The sequence below is a fragment of the Antennarius striatus genome, chromosome 21 (genome assembly GCF_040054535.1).
Source record: "Antennarius striatus isolate MH-2024 chromosome 21, ASM4005453v1, whole genome shotgun sequence".
Taxonomy (NCBI): Eukaryota; Metazoa; Chordata; class Actinopteri; order Lophiiformes; family Antennariidae; genus Antennarius; species Antennarius striatus.
Window position 1 is genome coordinate 15,442,327 of NC_090796.1, and position 16,450 is coordinate 15,458,776.

The 16,450-nt window shown below is 45.6% G+C and overlaps 2 protein-coding genes across 3 annotated transcripts; one reads left to right on the forward strand and one right to left on the reverse strand.

The window, feature by feature from the left end:
- The first annotated feature begins 374 nt into the window (after positions 1-374).
- scd (stearoyl-CoA desaturase (delta-9-desaturase)) lies at positions 375-4,597 on the forward strand. The gene is made up of 6 exons (XM_068304697.1): positions 375-492; positions 793-1,009; positions 1,677-1,807; positions 1,924-2,129; positions 2,769-3,001; positions 3,243-4,597. Exons 2-6 carry the CDS (start codon positions 808-810, stop codon positions 3,440-3,442), a joined length of 972 nt encoding a protein of 323 aa, XP_068160798.1. The 5' UTR covers positions 375-492; positions 793-807; the 3' UTR covers positions 3,443-4,597.
- A 2,492-nt stretch (positions 4,598-7,089) lies between these two features.
- sec31b (SEC31 homolog B, COPII coat complex component) lies at positions 7,090-16,436 on the reverse strand. 2 transcript variants are annotated; one of them, XM_068304694.1, is made up of 25 exons: positions 16,319-16,436; positions 15,419-15,643; positions 15,089-15,284; positions 14,888-14,983; positions 14,424-14,564; positions 14,123-14,265; positions 13,927-14,026; positions 13,655-13,816; positions 13,238-13,390; positions 12,908-13,138; positions 12,751-12,825; positions 12,574-12,666; positions 12,385-12,487; positions 12,125-12,303; positions 11,916-12,042; positions 11,668-11,813; positions 11,399-11,572; positions 11,150-11,308; positions 10,915-11,071; positions 10,442-10,837; positions 9,684-9,742; positions 9,457-9,582; positions 9,246-9,365; positions 9,095-9,166; positions 7,090-8,388 (listed from the first exon to the last, which is right to left on the reverse strand). In XM_068304694.1, exons 2-25 carry the CDS (start codon positions 15,619-15,621, stop codon positions 8,209-8,211), a joined length of 3,591 nt encoding a protein of 1,196 aa, XP_068160795.1. In that variant the 5' UTR covers positions 15,622-15,643; positions 16,319-16,436; the 3' UTR covers positions 7,090-8,208. The 2 variants fall into 2 exon arrangements, with proteins under 2 accessions (XP_068160795.1, XP_068160794.1); XM_068304693.1 differs by having other exon boundaries at positions 7,091-8,388; positions 9,457-9,585.
- Between the last annotated feature and the right edge of the window lie 14 nt (positions 16,437-16,450).

Consider the following 16,450-nt stretch of genomic DNA (forward strand, 5'->3'; position numbering starts at 1 on the left):
ATGTTTGTGGCGCTCATGCATAATATTTAAAGCTTTTCGGATTTGCTGCATCTAACAGCACCCGCACATTTAGTTTCAAGTTATACTTTTTCCATGCAATGACGTCACACAATAATAATCACTGTTATGCCTGTAAAACTGGATCCGTTCTATTCAAATTCCATCTTTTATTTAAACTCTCTGACACGGAACAAAAAATGTGAATGTGCCCGGTTCGAGACGTCACCGGACAGCAGCAGCTGCTCTCCGGGGAAAGTAAAGCACATCCTACATCTGGCTAGAGAATGAATAAAAGGTGAACAGCAGATAAGTAAGCAGCCAATCAGAGCCGGAGGCTGAGTCGGCACCCGAGTGCTGATTGGTCGGTCGCACCTCGCGCTCCAGCGCTTTAATGATACTTTCGCTGCGGAGCTGCTATCAGTCTCCCTGTCTTGGTTACTGTAGTTTAACACACCGGGATATCATTGTTAGCATCTCTTCTGCAAGTGTTCGGTGAGTTATTTATCTGCCATATTTTTGTTCTACAGGTGTAAAATCACTGTTACACATCGCGGTGAATGTATAAATATATAAATATATGAATATAAATCAGCATCATCGTTACATGACCGCCTTCTTTTTCTCCGGCAGCGCAAGCTAGCTCGGCTAACCAGAAAAGCAGCTAATATATACATCAAAGAGATTTATAAGCCTCCCTGATGTTTTTTCGTCACAAAAAAAAAACAAAACAGCGAAACGAGAAATTATTATAATTTTTTATTTGATTTTTTTGTTGTTGTTGTTGTCGCTCAGCATCACCGAACCACCATGACGGAGGCGGAGGCGGCGGACGGGCGGCTCATGTCCGACAGAGAAGACGCGCTTGACCACACGTACCGGGAGACAGAGGGCCCCAAACCCTGCAGGAGAATCGTATGGAGAAATGTCTTTTCGATGACTGCATTGCATATAGGAGCTGTGTACGCCATATTCCTCATCCCCTCCGCTTCTCCTTTGACCTTGCTTTGGTGTAAGTAAAAGTCCCACATGTTGATAGTGGTTTTTATGACGTGGAAAACAGCTGTTATGTCATCTTTCCCCACTGCTAGTGCATGCATAGAATCTGGATTATAGATCAGGGATGTATAATAATAGATTTAATGCTGCAGCATGCAGATGAAGAAAGATAAACTGCATGTTGGAATTCATTAAGGATGAGTAGTAAATATGAACAGATTAAAGGCTTCCAGTCTTATCATGCTTGCAGGCATCGGTTGGTTTTTCCCCAATATCTGAATGTTACTGTTTGGTGTGACATTCAGATACTGGGAAACAAGTGATTTTACAGGAAGAAATATTCTGCTTGATGCCATTGTCATCATTCTGAATTAGTGATTCATGAATTCAAGTCAAACCATTCAAACTTTTTGCTATAAGTTGCAGAAGATGTCATTAAGTCAGTTAGATGACTTTCTTGTGATATTTGTCTTTGCTCAATGTTGCTTCAATCCAGGATTAAAATAAAATAATTCCGCCATGCTGGAGTTATTTCAATTGTGTTAAATGGTGATGTGTTGGTGTTAGTTTGCATGTTGTGTGATTTATATAATCATAGATGTCTCAGTCTTTGTTGCAGGATCACCTTCGCCACTAGATGTTGATGATATGATGTGTTTTGTTTTTTTTCCCCCTCACAGCGCTATTATGTTTTTTGATAAGCGCTTTAGGAATTACTGCAGGAGCTCATCGCCTGTGGAGTCACAGATCTTATAAGGCATCTTTGCCTCTAAGGATCTTCCTCTGTAGTGCTAACTCCATGGCATTCCAGGTACCGATCACGTGTAGATCAAACACACCTTTTGTGATAAGAGCAGCTACCTTGTATTCTGTTGTGTCTGCAGCGTGGGAGGGTTATGTAACCTCTGTCTTTGCTCGGATGCACAGAATGACATCTATGAATGGGCCCGAGATCACAGGGTTCACCACAAATACTCAGAGACAGACGCCGACCCTCACAACGCCTCGCGGGGCTTCTTCTTCGCCCACATCGGCTGGCTGCTGGTTCGCAAACACCCTGATGTCATCGAGAAGGGGCGCAAGCTTGAACTGAAAGATCTGCTGGCTGACGGCGTTGTAATGTTTCAAAAGAGGTGAGCGGCTCCACACAGGCTGACTCAGACAATGCATGCTGCTGGTAACTGCCAAATATTTGGATCAGGGCCAGAAATGTGGCCCGCCTTCCCCTGCAAGTGACATTTCCACCAGAGGTGATCATGTTTTGAAGCACAAACAAGCTGTAGAGTCTTTTCCTTTTTTTTTTTTTTACTGAAGAATAATGGGTCAGCCAGTTCAGCAGCTAGAGTGAATTAACCTGCCAGAGCTGTGTGTCATAAATTAGTCTGTATTTACAGACTAACACAGTAGACGACAACTGGGTCAGATGAATGGGAGGCTGTGCAGAGATCTCTACACAGGCTGTACCGTCCTCTGTCGTCTCTACGCTAAAAAGCATCAGCATGATTCATGCAGATAATTATAGTTTTTCTTGTGTTTCTAAAAGAACAAAGTGTTTCAGTGACATTTAAAAGTGGAACAGGTGCATTTACAACTTTAGCTCACTGTATGTAAATTCAACATGCATGACTGTGTTTCATGGCTTCATTTATCTTCCATAAATTAATTTTAATCCTCAGTGCCGGGGGGCTGTGTCTGCTGATCACATGTAATTATGAACCAGGTATGCTTTGTCACCTGTTGACAGCTCACCCCTCCCTTTTCTGTCCCTTCAGGCATTACAAACTGTCAGTGGTGCTCATGTGCTTCCTTGTGCCCATGCTCGTGCCTTTTTACCTGTGGGGGGAGTCCCTGTGGGTGGGGTACTTCATCCCGGCTCTGCTGAGGTACACCCTGGTCCTGAACGCCACCTGGCTGGTCAACAGCGCGGCTCATATGTGGGGGAACAGACCCTACGACGTGACCATCAACCCCCGGGAGAACAAATTCGTCACTTTCAGCACCATAGGTACGAAAAGAGAAGTTAAAGTGTGGGAAGTTAATACATCACCAGAAGTAGAAAAACTTTATTCTAAATCCGACTCAGCATTTGAGCAGTGTTTTACAAGAACGATCACAAACTGTAGAAAGTTACCTTGACCTTTTTAAGCTAAAGCCTTTCATATGAAGGAGGACCGACATCTTACCTGTCTGCAAACTGTTTAAATTGGTGTTTCTGGCTGTTGACCGTGGTTTCCTGTTCCTACCAGGTGAGGGATTCCACAACTACCACCACTCCTTCCCATACGACTACTCAGCCAGCGAGTTCGGCTGCGGGTTTAACTTCACCACCTGGTTCATTGACCTCATGTGCTCCCTGGGTCTGGCGAAGGACTGCAAGAGAGTGTCCGGCGAGATGGTGAGGTCCCGAGTGCAGCGCACCGGAGACGGAAGCCACTGGAGTGGCTAAGGGGGTTCGGACTTGGGGTCAGCTTCCAGGCAAGACGACGAAAAAGCTTCACAGTCCTCCGACAGCTGCGCATTTTCATCCTCTGAGGATAAACGTCTGCTTTACGCGGGCCTTGATGACATTTAGCTTTTTTTGTGCTTTTGTAGCTGTGACTAAAAAAAAAATTGATTTAAAAGTGGAAAAGAAATTTTGTGTTTTGGCCTTATTGCTGAATCAGGTCTCAGCTTCCCAAATCAGTTTTAGATTCATCAGAGGAAGTTGCCCTCCTTACCAGCAGGTGGCGGTAGTCTGTGTCTGCTAACCTAAAAATAAAGATTGGACTGCAGCATGAATATCCGGTGATGATGCCTCGGCCGCCGCGTTTGGGGTCAGACAGCCGTGAGAAACACAGGTCATTTTTAGACAGGCACACAACAGATGTAAGGTGATTGGTATGCCAGCGCTAAAATTCCCTTTTGGCTAGCTGAGTTTTTGTTGATACATTTAAATTTGAAGATTACTGGAGAAAATTCTGAATTCTTAACTCCAAACCAGGAAATGTTTAATTTTGAAGGCGTGCTGAGAACAAGATTTATTTGTCAGGACCTCGGCAGTCTGTGAGAGCACACAAAGCTGCTACTGTGACATCGTCTTGAGGTTTCTTTGCCACATCTCCAGCAGAGATCTCATTGGTCAAGGCAGCGGCCCGTCTCGTGACAGTTCTGGCGTCACAACGCCACCCCCGTGCATGATGATGATGATGATATGTTGTCGATGTTGTGGTGAGTCGTAATGTGCCGCGGAGCCGCGTGTCTTTTGACCATCAGAGCCGATGGATTCCCCTCCACGGCGTCTGGTTTCCCTTCGATGTTTCAGGTGCATCTATGTTTGAGTTAAGAGGAATGCTTCTGGGATTTTAATTTATGTATTTATTTTTCTTATTGAGTAGAAAACTTGGCTATGTCGTGAAACGTCTGTTCTGAGTCAGGACTCAACCTAATGCCTTATAACGTCATGTACACAACTCTGGCCATGCCACCCGACCGTACGTCACCATGTAAACGCTACAGCTTCCCGGAAATCAAGTCACAATGATGGATTCATGTCAGATCTCAACTGTATTCTGTTCTCAAATAAAAGCCAAGATATTTTCAATACACTTGGAATTCAAACTGATTGTTGCTCTTCCTTTTAGTTCATCATCTACGATGCAAATCTGGGTACAGTTTTTTTAAACACCGATTGGATCTTTAAACGTGGCTTTTAAATTCATTTCTGCCTCCTTGAGTCCAATAAAATGTCTGTTTAGGTTTTTTAAAACCCTTTTCCATCAGTGTGATGAAGTTATCTATAAACCAGTTACCATGAGTTAAGGTGAACAGCTTTGGCGTTCCAGAATCCACCTCTTTATCCAGATCTGCTCCAGATCTAGTCAGAAATCCACCATCCTATCCACTGCCACAAGAATACATTCAGTGTTTTTTGTGTCATCTAATCCCTTTGATAATCCAGCCAACAATCAAACTACGATTTGATGTGATGATGTCACACCTTTCCAGCGTGGTCGACCGATCAGCCCAGAACCAGTGGGGAGCTTTATTTCACATTATCATCGGGTGACTGGATCTAAAGCTTTCTCTTCCTGGGTGCTTTGCTGCTGGATGAACTGAAAGCAACGTTAAATGTATGCTATATTTGCTCCACATTGGAGCCAACGAGGGCTAAAAATTACTCAACACGTCCCGTTAGCGTCTGACACGCGGTACGTGTGCATGTTAAATATATCCTGCCTGTTTCATTGCCTGCAGATGAAGAACGGTCTGAATGTGTAAAATACTTCACACCAGGCAGAGAGGAATGTCAGACCAGTGTGCTGACTGGTGACCAGTTTGTGTTACACCAATGCTCTGCAGCGCCAGCTATCAAATTAAATAACTCCCTTATGAAACTTACTTTGGATGATGTGTTTAAATGTTGGCAGCATTTCAAGGTTGCAGTTGCTTTCAGTAACCTTGAGAAACACTGAAAAATCATGCAGTGTTCCTTATTGAGAAAGAAAGTAGTGGGAAGGAGTAAATTTACTTCTTTTTTTTTTACTGTCTTATTTCACTCAGTGTGATGAAATTCAGAATTAACAAATCCAAACATACTATATATAGTACTTAAAAGCATGCATAATGTGCTGCAATCTAAAGTATAAAAGCATTGTCATGAATAAACATTCAAAAGTTGACTTCTGGTTAGTGATACTAGTAAAAGTTACTCATTAAATAAATCTCTCTAGTGAAAGCACCAGCTGTAGACTAGACTTTGAATAGTTCCCATTATGAACTATGTTAATTAATCAGTTCTCCACTTGACATACATAATGCATTGGAATGTACTGTAAGTGTGTATTATCATTTGCCAAGTGCTTCATTTGAACATGTGAAGTATAAGTTTAGTTGGGGTGGACTTGTTGGCCTCTGCTGCTAACATCTGAGTGCTTCTTGGCAGGAGGACAACTCCATGAACTCCTGGAGTCTCTACCGCGACTCGGGACGGCAGCGTGGTGTGATCCGTGAGGAGATGAAATCCACATCACTCCAGACAGCGGTGACCGAGGTTACTACAGTTCACCCCCCTAAGATCTCACCATGCTCCTCCGAGCGTCTGACCCCAACCGGCCAATCAGCGACGACCAACCGACTTATGATCCTGCTGGGCCAATGAAAGAAGGGCGCGAGAACAACTTGTACCATCTGCAAATTACTCACTGACTCAGGTTCTGAAAGTGTACGAAGCGGGTCATTAAACACATCACGGAAAAAAAACACAGTACAGCATGGTGCGTTCACATGCTCCTGTGACTGTGGGAAAGTAGGGGAACAGTAAAAGTAACCGTTCTGAGGGAGAAATGAAACTGTTTGATTAGAGCAGCTGGGAAAGACGTGTTGTAGGAACGATAAAGCATATAATTACTGTACTGTATAACAAACAGTGGGCTTCATATCACGACAATATATGGCTAAGCCAGAGTTCCATATCTCGCGAGATTCTGATGGAGAGCGAAAACAAATTACAGTATATTTTCTCGTTATTTGTCGGTATAAATTCAAGAATGCATCGTTTGCTCTAATAATTACTTAACACGTAAATAATCGGTCATAACATGCTAATTATGCCGTTTCCTGTCAGCTTTAACTGATTTGGGGTCTTCCGCGCGCTTCCGGAAGGGGCGGGACTCTGATAGAGAACCAGGAAATGACTCCCCAGCCAGCAGTGTAGTTTTTCTGAGCTATTAATTGTAGTTGCGTGAAACAGAATACTGTAAATGTGCGTGAAACAGAGAGCCACCTACTGTTGGAAGAGTTCTACTGTACAGAAAATAAAACTGCTCAAAATAAAGCTGATCAAAATCGGATTAGTTTATAATCCAATTTTGATGCTTTCAAGTCCAACCAACTTTTTTTAAAAACATTTATTTAACCCAGAACAATGGTGCATAAATGTGTTCTTCATGGTATATGTATCCATGTATAATAGAAAGGTATTCAAACTATTTATGCTTAGGGACAAGAAGTAAAACCAGACTTTTAGGTTGGCCTATTGTCATACGGAAGTGTATTACATAACTAAACAGTTTTTACCATGTTGAGTTACGAATGCAAAATTACATTTACACACAGGAAGTATTTTATGCATCTAATTTTTTTTGGTGTGTGAAATTTTTTTGAAAATTTTCTCATTTCTTTCAGTTCTAAAACATGTGACAAATGTCACGACAGACACCGAGGTAATTCGTCACATTTAGAGAGAGGAATCAAATGTGAAAACATCTGAAGTGGAGTTTATTTGAAAAAACCAGCAATGAGCAAAGTAAGCAGTATAAATGTATAACCAAAAAAGAACAAACACAGAGGCACTTCACTGCCTTCTGCTGCCATGAAACTATCCGGCTTAACCACCAGCAAACACGTTTTCATCTGTCAGTTCATGTAGTCATGTCTTAACATGATCTAATCTAAAACCACCACGCCTTCTAAAAACAACACATGCAGCTTGTGTGGAAGCTGCAGCTCAAATATCGACATAAATTAGTGCCATTTTTGTTCAGGAGCTGCCAGTAGACCTCAGCAATGAGTAAAAACATGGAAGCAAGCACACAGATCAGAAAGCAAACCATTCTCACAAGCTAACAGGAAATTAACAAATAGAACAGCTTTTGACAATCATGGCACCTTAAAAAGCTTACATCAGCTGAAGAGATCAATCTGCTTCTATGTTACAGCGCTTCCAAATGCTCTCCGGGATTATTTTGGAATTCTGTCATCTCAGCAAAGAGAGAATCAAACAGTTTGTCTCGTACAAACTCACAGGAGAGCTCGGAAGTTCAACCCAAATTTTATTCTCATGGTTTCGGCCCCAGGAGATGCTTGTCTTGCAGAATCGGCACTAAAAAATGTGCACGGGTAGAGTCTAGTGTGGACTCTGGACATGGTTGCACACATTTCTTTGTATATTACATCATCCGTTTAATTTACACAAAATCTTCACCTTCAGAATACATTCATCTTTTTTGGAAAATTACCACAGCAACACTGACAAAATCCACAAAAATCCGAACAGCCGAGTCCTCCGGGAAAAAAAAAGAAGTGATGAGTAACACGATTGGGAATATTCTCAGTAATTATTCTCATTTGTAAAGAATGATCAGGTCAAAAAAAGAGAAATAAATACATATATAACAGCGTGATATATAACAGCGTGATAACACTGGAGTCTGGTTTGGGTGGCGCGTCCGGCGGTTAGACGCCCAGCTTAATGGCGATGGTCATGAGCACCTTGAGGATGGGCATGAAGGCGGAGATCTCGCTGAAGTTGCTGCTGCTGACCACCTGTGTGTGGACCTCCAGGCCCCGCTGGTAGTTCTGGTTCGCCACGCAGCGGCTGATCTCGTGGAGCCCGTTGAGGATGTTGTGTGAGAGCTGCAAGGTCAGAGGAGAATGAGGGTCAAGTCTGGGTTGGTAAAAATCTCAAAACGATTTATCTGTTTTTTTGTACAGGAGAACCTCGAGATATGAGTTATTTGAGACAAGATGTCCCTCGGTCTATATTTCTGTTTGACTTACGAGAGAAAATCTGAATTGTTGGCGTTGGCGGATGGATACAACATCAGTGAGACCGGATCTCGTTCTCGTTGATGGAGTAAAGACGTAGCTCGTGTGTTCTCAGACTTTTGTGTTTCTTTTCAGTCTTTATCATTGTTTCCGTAACTTACATATAATTAATTATTCACAGGTAAAGTTTGCATGTTTATTGGTTGATAATTATAAAAAAAATAATAATTTTGGAGGCTTTGGGGCTTTTTCCCTTGCTGGAATGGAATAAGACGATCTTAGTTCTGTTAAACGGGGAAACTTTGACTTACGAACACCGTCACGGAGTGAATTAAACTCATATCTTGAGGTTCTACTGTATTTCACTGGTTGATTTATATTTTATTTTTAAATGAAAACAAGACACCGTACAGACTTATTTACACCCTCTGTTTTGCTCTCAACTGTAACCTCCAGGCGTTAGCTTAGCGGCTACAGTTCAGCTTGCTTGTAAATGGTCTCTTTTCAAATCTCTGGGTTATGGTAGAAATCCCTTTTATGTCTCTCCTTAGCTGATTTTTTTTAAACTTCTCACCGACTGCTCCCTCAGCTTGTCATACAGGTATCCCAATCGTTTGGACGCGTCGTCGAGCTTCCTTTTCGTTTGCTGAAAGAGAAAACATTTGTGGTCACAATTCTTTCTCCGTGTGATAAAAGCTGTGCGTTACGTGAAGCTGCGCACTCACGGGGTCCCTGGCTGCTAGCTGGCAGCGCTGCACCAGGCTGTCGAAGGTGGACTTGAGGACCACGTGCTCGGCTGGGATCTCCTTCTGCTCCACCCTCTCAGCCGGCAGCTGCTGGAGGAGCTGAGGAAAAATAACAACGCAGATTTGATCACGTCTGCCGAGCGTCGCTGATGGGATTTAACGCAACTGGCCCCCCGTGTCGCAAGCTAACCTGCACGCTAGGCTCCTGGGGGGCTCCGGGAGGGACTTGGCCCCGTTCGTGCGGCTGATGGGCCTCTGCTGGGAATCCCATGACGGGGGCGGTAATGGGGGCAGGTGGAGTGTAGTTATCAGGGACCTGCTGATCACACCAGACAGACACACAATCAGTCTGTGAGGACAGACGTCACTACAACTGCAGGTGTTAAGACTCCTCTGATAAATAGAGAGGGGGGGTACCTTCTTCTTCCTGGATCCACTTCGCACCGCTGGGGGGTCATTCCAGCCTTCATGAGGCCCTAAATTCAGGAGGAAGAAAGAGAATTAGACTGAGAATTAGACTTTGACGTTACACCCAAACACCCTCTAAAACAAGACGAGCTCTTTGAGCCGACGTTAGTCTCTGTGGCAGAAACAGATCCACGTCTGCAGCCGAGCGTTCAGGCAGCAGCAATAATTACCATCTCACACATGAGCTCAAACGTGGAAAAAAATGGAAAAAACAGCATCACTATTCTTTTCTATTCTTTAGCCCTCTACTTTTCTGTCAAGCAGCAAAAGCAAACGTCACTGAAACACCCCGGGTGACAGCAACATGCCGTGCGATCAGCTACACATAAAACCTAAAGCTGTGACACTGTGAGACTTTTAAGGTCACTGAGTGAATAATTCATTGCAATCACATCCCACATCCATCCACATCCTGACTCTTGTCACCTTGTGGGTCACACTGAGCATCCAGCCAGGGATAATATCCTGCAAGTCAAGGCACAGGGCTGAGAATGACTAAACATTAGCAACAGATTCCGGCAGATAGGGTTGGGTAGGTAGATCATAATCGCTCAATAACTGCCATGTTGCTAATGTTAGCACTGGTGACACTTTACTAAAACACCTGCTGAGTGTAGAGCGACACCTAGTGTCAGAAAAGTTTAAACTGACCCAACGCTGACGTTTAAATCCGACTCAAGCTAGAAATTCTTCCGCTGATCATCTACCTGTAGGAGGAGGAGGAGGAGCGACAGCAGCGGCGGAGAAGGACTTCACGGCAGGAGCCCCTGGCCCCCCCTGTGGATACCCCGCCCCAACAGGAGCATACGGACCGGAAGCCATTGGGGGAGCGGCCTGGTTCGGGACGCCCCCGTGGTACATGGGAACTGAAGGTCCGGGTTGGGACATGGGGGGCATGAAGCCCGAGGGTAAAGAGGTAGACGGCATGAAGCCCGTCGGTGGCAACCCTGGGCTGGGCATGGGGGGCAGGCCTCTGGGGTTAGATGATGGAGGCTGGAGTGGGGGTCCTGACAGGCTAGCAGCTGGTAGAGAAGGACCTGGAGGGGGGAAGGAGGAAGGTCTGCCAACGGGCACCGGCTGGAATGTCTGATGAGGAGGGAAACCTGGAAAAGAAGAAGAAACACTGAACACCTCCAGCGGCAAACACAACCCCAAGACACCTGGAAGTCGACAAACACACCTGGGGAAGGATGCTGGGGGTAGGACGGTCGCATGGCAGGGCGGGGGGGCAGCCCGTGAGAAGACGGGGGCAGGCTGGGGCCGGTGTTGGTTGGAGTAAAAACTGACGGTATGGGAGGCTGCTGCTGCTGGGCTACGGAGGAAGGCTGGTACTGATGCTGAAGGAGGGACAGACGCCGTTATGGAGGAGAATTCCAACATGCTTGGGAGGCAATCCGCCAGAAAAACTCACATACCATAACTTGTGCTTTTGGTGCAGGAGTCTCAGCAGCGGGAGCCGGCTTAGCTGCTGCAGACGCGCCGCCTCGGATGGAAGAGTCTGGAGGCTGCTGCTGTCCGGCGGTAGCCTCTCCCTGAGCGCGAGACAGTCTGTCTCTCAGCATCCTGATCCCAGGCTGGGAGGTGACAAAAACATAGTAAATACTACCATTCAAATGCAGGAAAATGTGGAGTTTGGGATGTTGAATCGAGGCTGTAGGTCTCACTTGGTCTGAGCTGTCAGGCAGGTACGACATGGCGGTCGCCAGACTCCCCTCTGCCGCCAGTATCCCGGCATAGCAGGTTAGCTTTTCTGCCAGGATGGGGCTCTGGACCACCACCTCACTGCTGCGGAGGCGCTCGATTGACTTACGGAGCATCATTACTTTTTCTACAAGATCCTAACAAAAAAATGAAAGTTAGAAAGACAAACAAATCATAGGGTGACTCCTGAAACACGTGTTGCACCACATTCCTAACCGCTCAGGTTCCATACCTCTAGCCCCAGAGGGGTGGCGCTGTCTCGGTGCGAGGTCCAGCACTCCACCAGCTTGTCGATGTTCCCGGAGCAAATGTAGCACAAACAGGCCTGCAGGCAGCGCTTCTCCGTCCCCTCTAACTCCAGCCGCCCGCCCAGCGTGTCTGCCGACGACATTTAAGGAACGACATGGGCGTCAGATACGAGGTGGGGGGTGGGTGAGGTACATGAAGAACTGCAGTCATGGTGGAAGTGATGCGCCGTACCGCACAGATGGGCAAAGTCTTCTGGGTGAGCGTAGGTCAGCAGGGCGGCCAGAGCCTCCTTCCAGTTGTCCAGCTCGCAGCTCTGCACAATGTCCCTCCAGTTCTGGGTCACCACCGAGGATATGAGCTGAATTTGGGGACACATTAAATTAACATGCTCTTAAAGCACCCCCTCACTTTGATAGGGAACACATTGGAGCCATTCCCACCATGGAGATGCTGTTCTTTTGCTTGCTGAGGTATTTCTGCTGGGTTTTCTTGAGCAGCTCCTCTCCTCCGCTGATGGCTAACAGGATGGCTTCAGCATAGCGACCGTCGTTCAGACACAGATCCACGGCTCCTTCGAAGTTACCGACCAGCAGCGCCTGGCTGATCAATCCATCCGTGTCTTGGAGAGAACAGGAAGATGATTAGTCATCGACGGACAACGAAAAGATGCTGTGTGTGTTTTAACGGCATGAGATTTTACCACACGACACAGGGATGTGGAAGTTTTCCTTTGGGGTCTGACTAAAGAAATCTGCTGGTGAGACAGAACCTGAGGTTCTAGCATCGGCTGCTTCATCTGCCCTCTGGGAAGACAAGAGGACGTTGCATCAGAAAGGGGCTGCACCGCGGCGACCAGGAAGGTTTGAACCTAAACATCCTGTGCGCTCACCTCAGTGGAGAGTCGCTGCATCTTCTCTGCCAGATCTTTAGCATCGACTCCCAGCCCGTTGTGCTGGAAACTTTTCCCCAGACGTTTTGAAATCTAAACACAGACAGTTTAAATGCTTAGACACAGGATTTGCCAAACGCTTCAGTATAAATGATGGATTTCGGTTAAAGCTGGTACCTTTTTCTCCAGTTCATCTTTGCTGAATCCCAAAAGTTTGAGAAATTTAATGCGTGCCTCATCTTCAAAGTTCACCTGTAAGGAGAGTGAGTTAGCTCACGGGGCTGAACCGACACGCTGTCTACGGATCGAACATGAAGGAGACATGAGGACCCACCAGAAGGAACTTCCATATGTCCTGCTCAGCGTCCGACCTGGCATTGTGAATCTTGGCTTGGCAGTAGCTGTTGAAAGAGCCCGACTGCAGCGCAGCCTGCAGCTCCCTGGAGCGCTGGAGGAATTCTGTCTCCGTGGTAACCTGGCTCACAAAAACCTGTCTGGGGATGGGCTGGGGACTCTGCACAGGAGGCAGCTTGGGATTCTCAAAGGTTATCAGCTTTCCACCAAACTGCCAAACAAAGAAGGGGAATAAAAGACATCGGTCACACAGGAAATGAGGAGGAAGTAATGCTGGAACCATTAGCTCGATCAAAAATATTTCACTTACGGCAAAGGAAGCCCCCACTGGCCGGCGGACCCACTTGGGCGGCTTCTTCAGAGGGGGAACAATAGTTTCCTGAACCGTGGGGTGAGGAACTTGCAGAGGAGGCAGCACCTGTCCCGTTCCAAAGGGATCCATCGTGTCAAAGGAGGAGGAAATCTGTGGAGAGGAAGTGTTCACTGATAAACACGAACAACCGCAAGCACCACATTTTGCATAGTTTAACACTGCTTTAGTGACATCATCACTGTTTCCTGATTTGTTAGACTCCCTTCATTTGGCCAAGTTAGATGTGCAGCATTAGTTGCCATGGTGACCTGTGCTGTTGCCACTGAGGCCAAATAGACCTGACGACCCCTTCCTCTCGCTTCATAATTCATCTCTCAGCACCACCTTGTGGACAAACACAGGAACAGCCTCTACCTTATCTGCCGTGCTTTGCTGCTGAGCCTTCAGACTCCCCCCCATCACTGAGTACACGGTGATCCTTCCATCAGATGAGGCAGCTGAAAGCAGGGCTGGATTCCTGGGGCACCACTGGATATCGAAGCACCACTGGTTTGTCGTTGGAAGCTCGTAAATGACCTGAGATAAAGGAAATGTAACATCTGAGAGGATCTGGGGCCTCTCTATAAAGTTGGGATAACGTTACGCATGTTACTGATAATAGATAAAGCACCGTGACTGTCAAATACCTCTCCAGAGTTCGGGTTCCAGCAGAGGATCCTGTTGTCTTTAGCGCTGCTCAGCAGGAGCTCAGAGTCGGCCTGGCTCCAGGATATGGATAGAATTCCCCTGAAAGAAAACCCCAACAGAAAGTCTAAGTAGTATCGTCTACAAGACGCCTACAAAACAAAGAGAGAAAGGACACTCGAACTGCTCAAAGCTCACCTTGTGTGGTTCTCTAAGACTTTAAGGGGCGACGTGGCAAAGCGGAGGTCCCACATCTGGATGACGGGCAGCCGGTCGTCTTCAGAGGCCAACACCAGCTGAGTGGCCACATCAGGGTGCCACAGCATCCCCGAACAGTGCATCTACCACACAGAGAATTTCAGTGGTCATTTTATTGGTTTCAGGGACCAATCTTTTAATAAATACTAAAAATATGGCTGAGATGTGAGCTTTGTTGATTTTTAAAACACCGATTCGGTGGAAGATGACTAGACACTGGGGGGTTTCATTCCACACTGACCCTGTTGCAGTGGTCACTGATCTTGATGATGGGCTCATTCTTCCTCAGGTCCCACACCACTGCTTTCCCGCTGGGGTTGGCGGAGGCTAGGATGTGCTGAACCTGTCGGTTCCAGGACACAACGCTGACGTCTTCTGCTGGCTAAAAAAAAGAAACCAAGGCTGTCAAAACCCACTGAAAAAAGTGATGGTATTTTAGGCTGTATGAAAACTGGTGGGAACATGCAATTTTAGAGAAAGGGTCTCAAGTGATGTAGGATCAATACACTCATTAAAATGTCCTTAAAAATACATAAATGCCTCACTTTCTTAAAATCAGTCAAAGAGAATGTAAACAAAGTTCTATGCACAAAGACATTCTTGTGACTTTCATTCCTGAATGGTGACATACAAACATGAAGACACAGGAAGCAACCTGCCTGGCTGGGGTTGTGTTTTCCATTTCTAGTTTGAACTCACACCCACCTGTGATTTTGCTCCTGGTGTCATTGGACTGCTGAAGTTGTTCAGATCCCAGATATATATCTCAGAATCATTTGCTCCTGATGCAAGGAGATTACTCTGAAAGAGGAAACATCCGGAGAGAATTGAGGCAAAATACCTGGAATGAAAAGCAGTGGAGTACAGACTGTAAGGATGCTGCAGATTTTATATGCAGACATCTACCTGAAAAGGGTTGAAATCGAGAGCTCGGATGGGTCCTGTGTGTTTGTCGGACTGTCCTACTATGGCATCTGCTCCAGAGTTGATGATGGCATCTGGGTTATATACAGTAATTATCCCATTTTCACCACCGGCAACCAGTCTGCCTCGGCCACCATCAGCTCCCATTCCAAAATTCACCCATACGATACTGTGCAACCTATTGAATACACACAATACAGGCAGTTATTTGCTACCAATAGCATACTCACAGCAAATCATTCTTAGCAGTCAGATATCATCTGCATACTGCAATAAAATCTTCCAGATAGACCTTCATCAGGCGTGAATTACCTGTCTGATGTGGGTAACGACCCTTTGAGCTGCATTTCCAGTGACGGATCAGAAAAATCCACCTCAAATATCTCCAGGGCAGCTGTGGTGTTGAAGGAGGCATCAAGCTGCTGTGCGGACGTTCCTAAGGCCAGGCAGATGGGATAGTGTGAGGCTGGGCTCCAGGCCTGGTGGGCAGTCCTCTGGATCTCCTTCAGCCTCATTGTCTCCTACAAGTCGCAGCTCCTGGATGAGTAGAGAGACCAAATTAAACCAAATATAATAAATACCTGTCATCCTTCAAATTTAAATTGAGTTGAAAATTTTAAATAACTTGAATTACTGCGATACTCATAAATCAAAATTCATACGGTCTGCCTAGTTAAACAGGTTCCACCCATTCAAGCTATCCACCGACTATTTCCTGAAACTGCTGCTTTAGTTCACAGTTTTAGCTTGTTTAAATACACCCTTTACATATTATATGGGTTTAGTACATATTATTGGACGTGGTGAAATCAACTCTGAGGTAAATATAATTAAAATGTTATCTACCAGCTTACAAATCATTGGGACACAAGCTAACCTGCGGCTAGCTGACGTTAGCGTTAAACGTTTACGCCTCTCAAACCAATTTCCCACACTGAACCAGCTCAGCTGGGTTAACAACACTGGATTTGGGTGAAATAATTACATAACTATGACTTGAATTAATTTTTATATAAGTATTTTCAGAATTTCACAAGCATGCTACCACAAATCACAAATCTTTGTGACAAGAGCCTAGGCGCTCCGGAGGCACTAGCAAGCGAGCTAACAGCCACCACCCTTATTATTTTTGACAACTAAAGTTAACAAATATCACATATTTAAGGCCAATAAAAATACGAAAAAATAAAGTTTAATCTGACAGCAACTCACTTCAACAGTTCGAATCGCAGCCTGACAGTCCGCATCCACGACAAAACGAGCAGCGCTACTTCTGAGCCAAGCTAGCAGCTTAGCCGCAGGACGCTTCCGACCTTTGCCGTGTTGTCGCTGCGCTACGGAAGC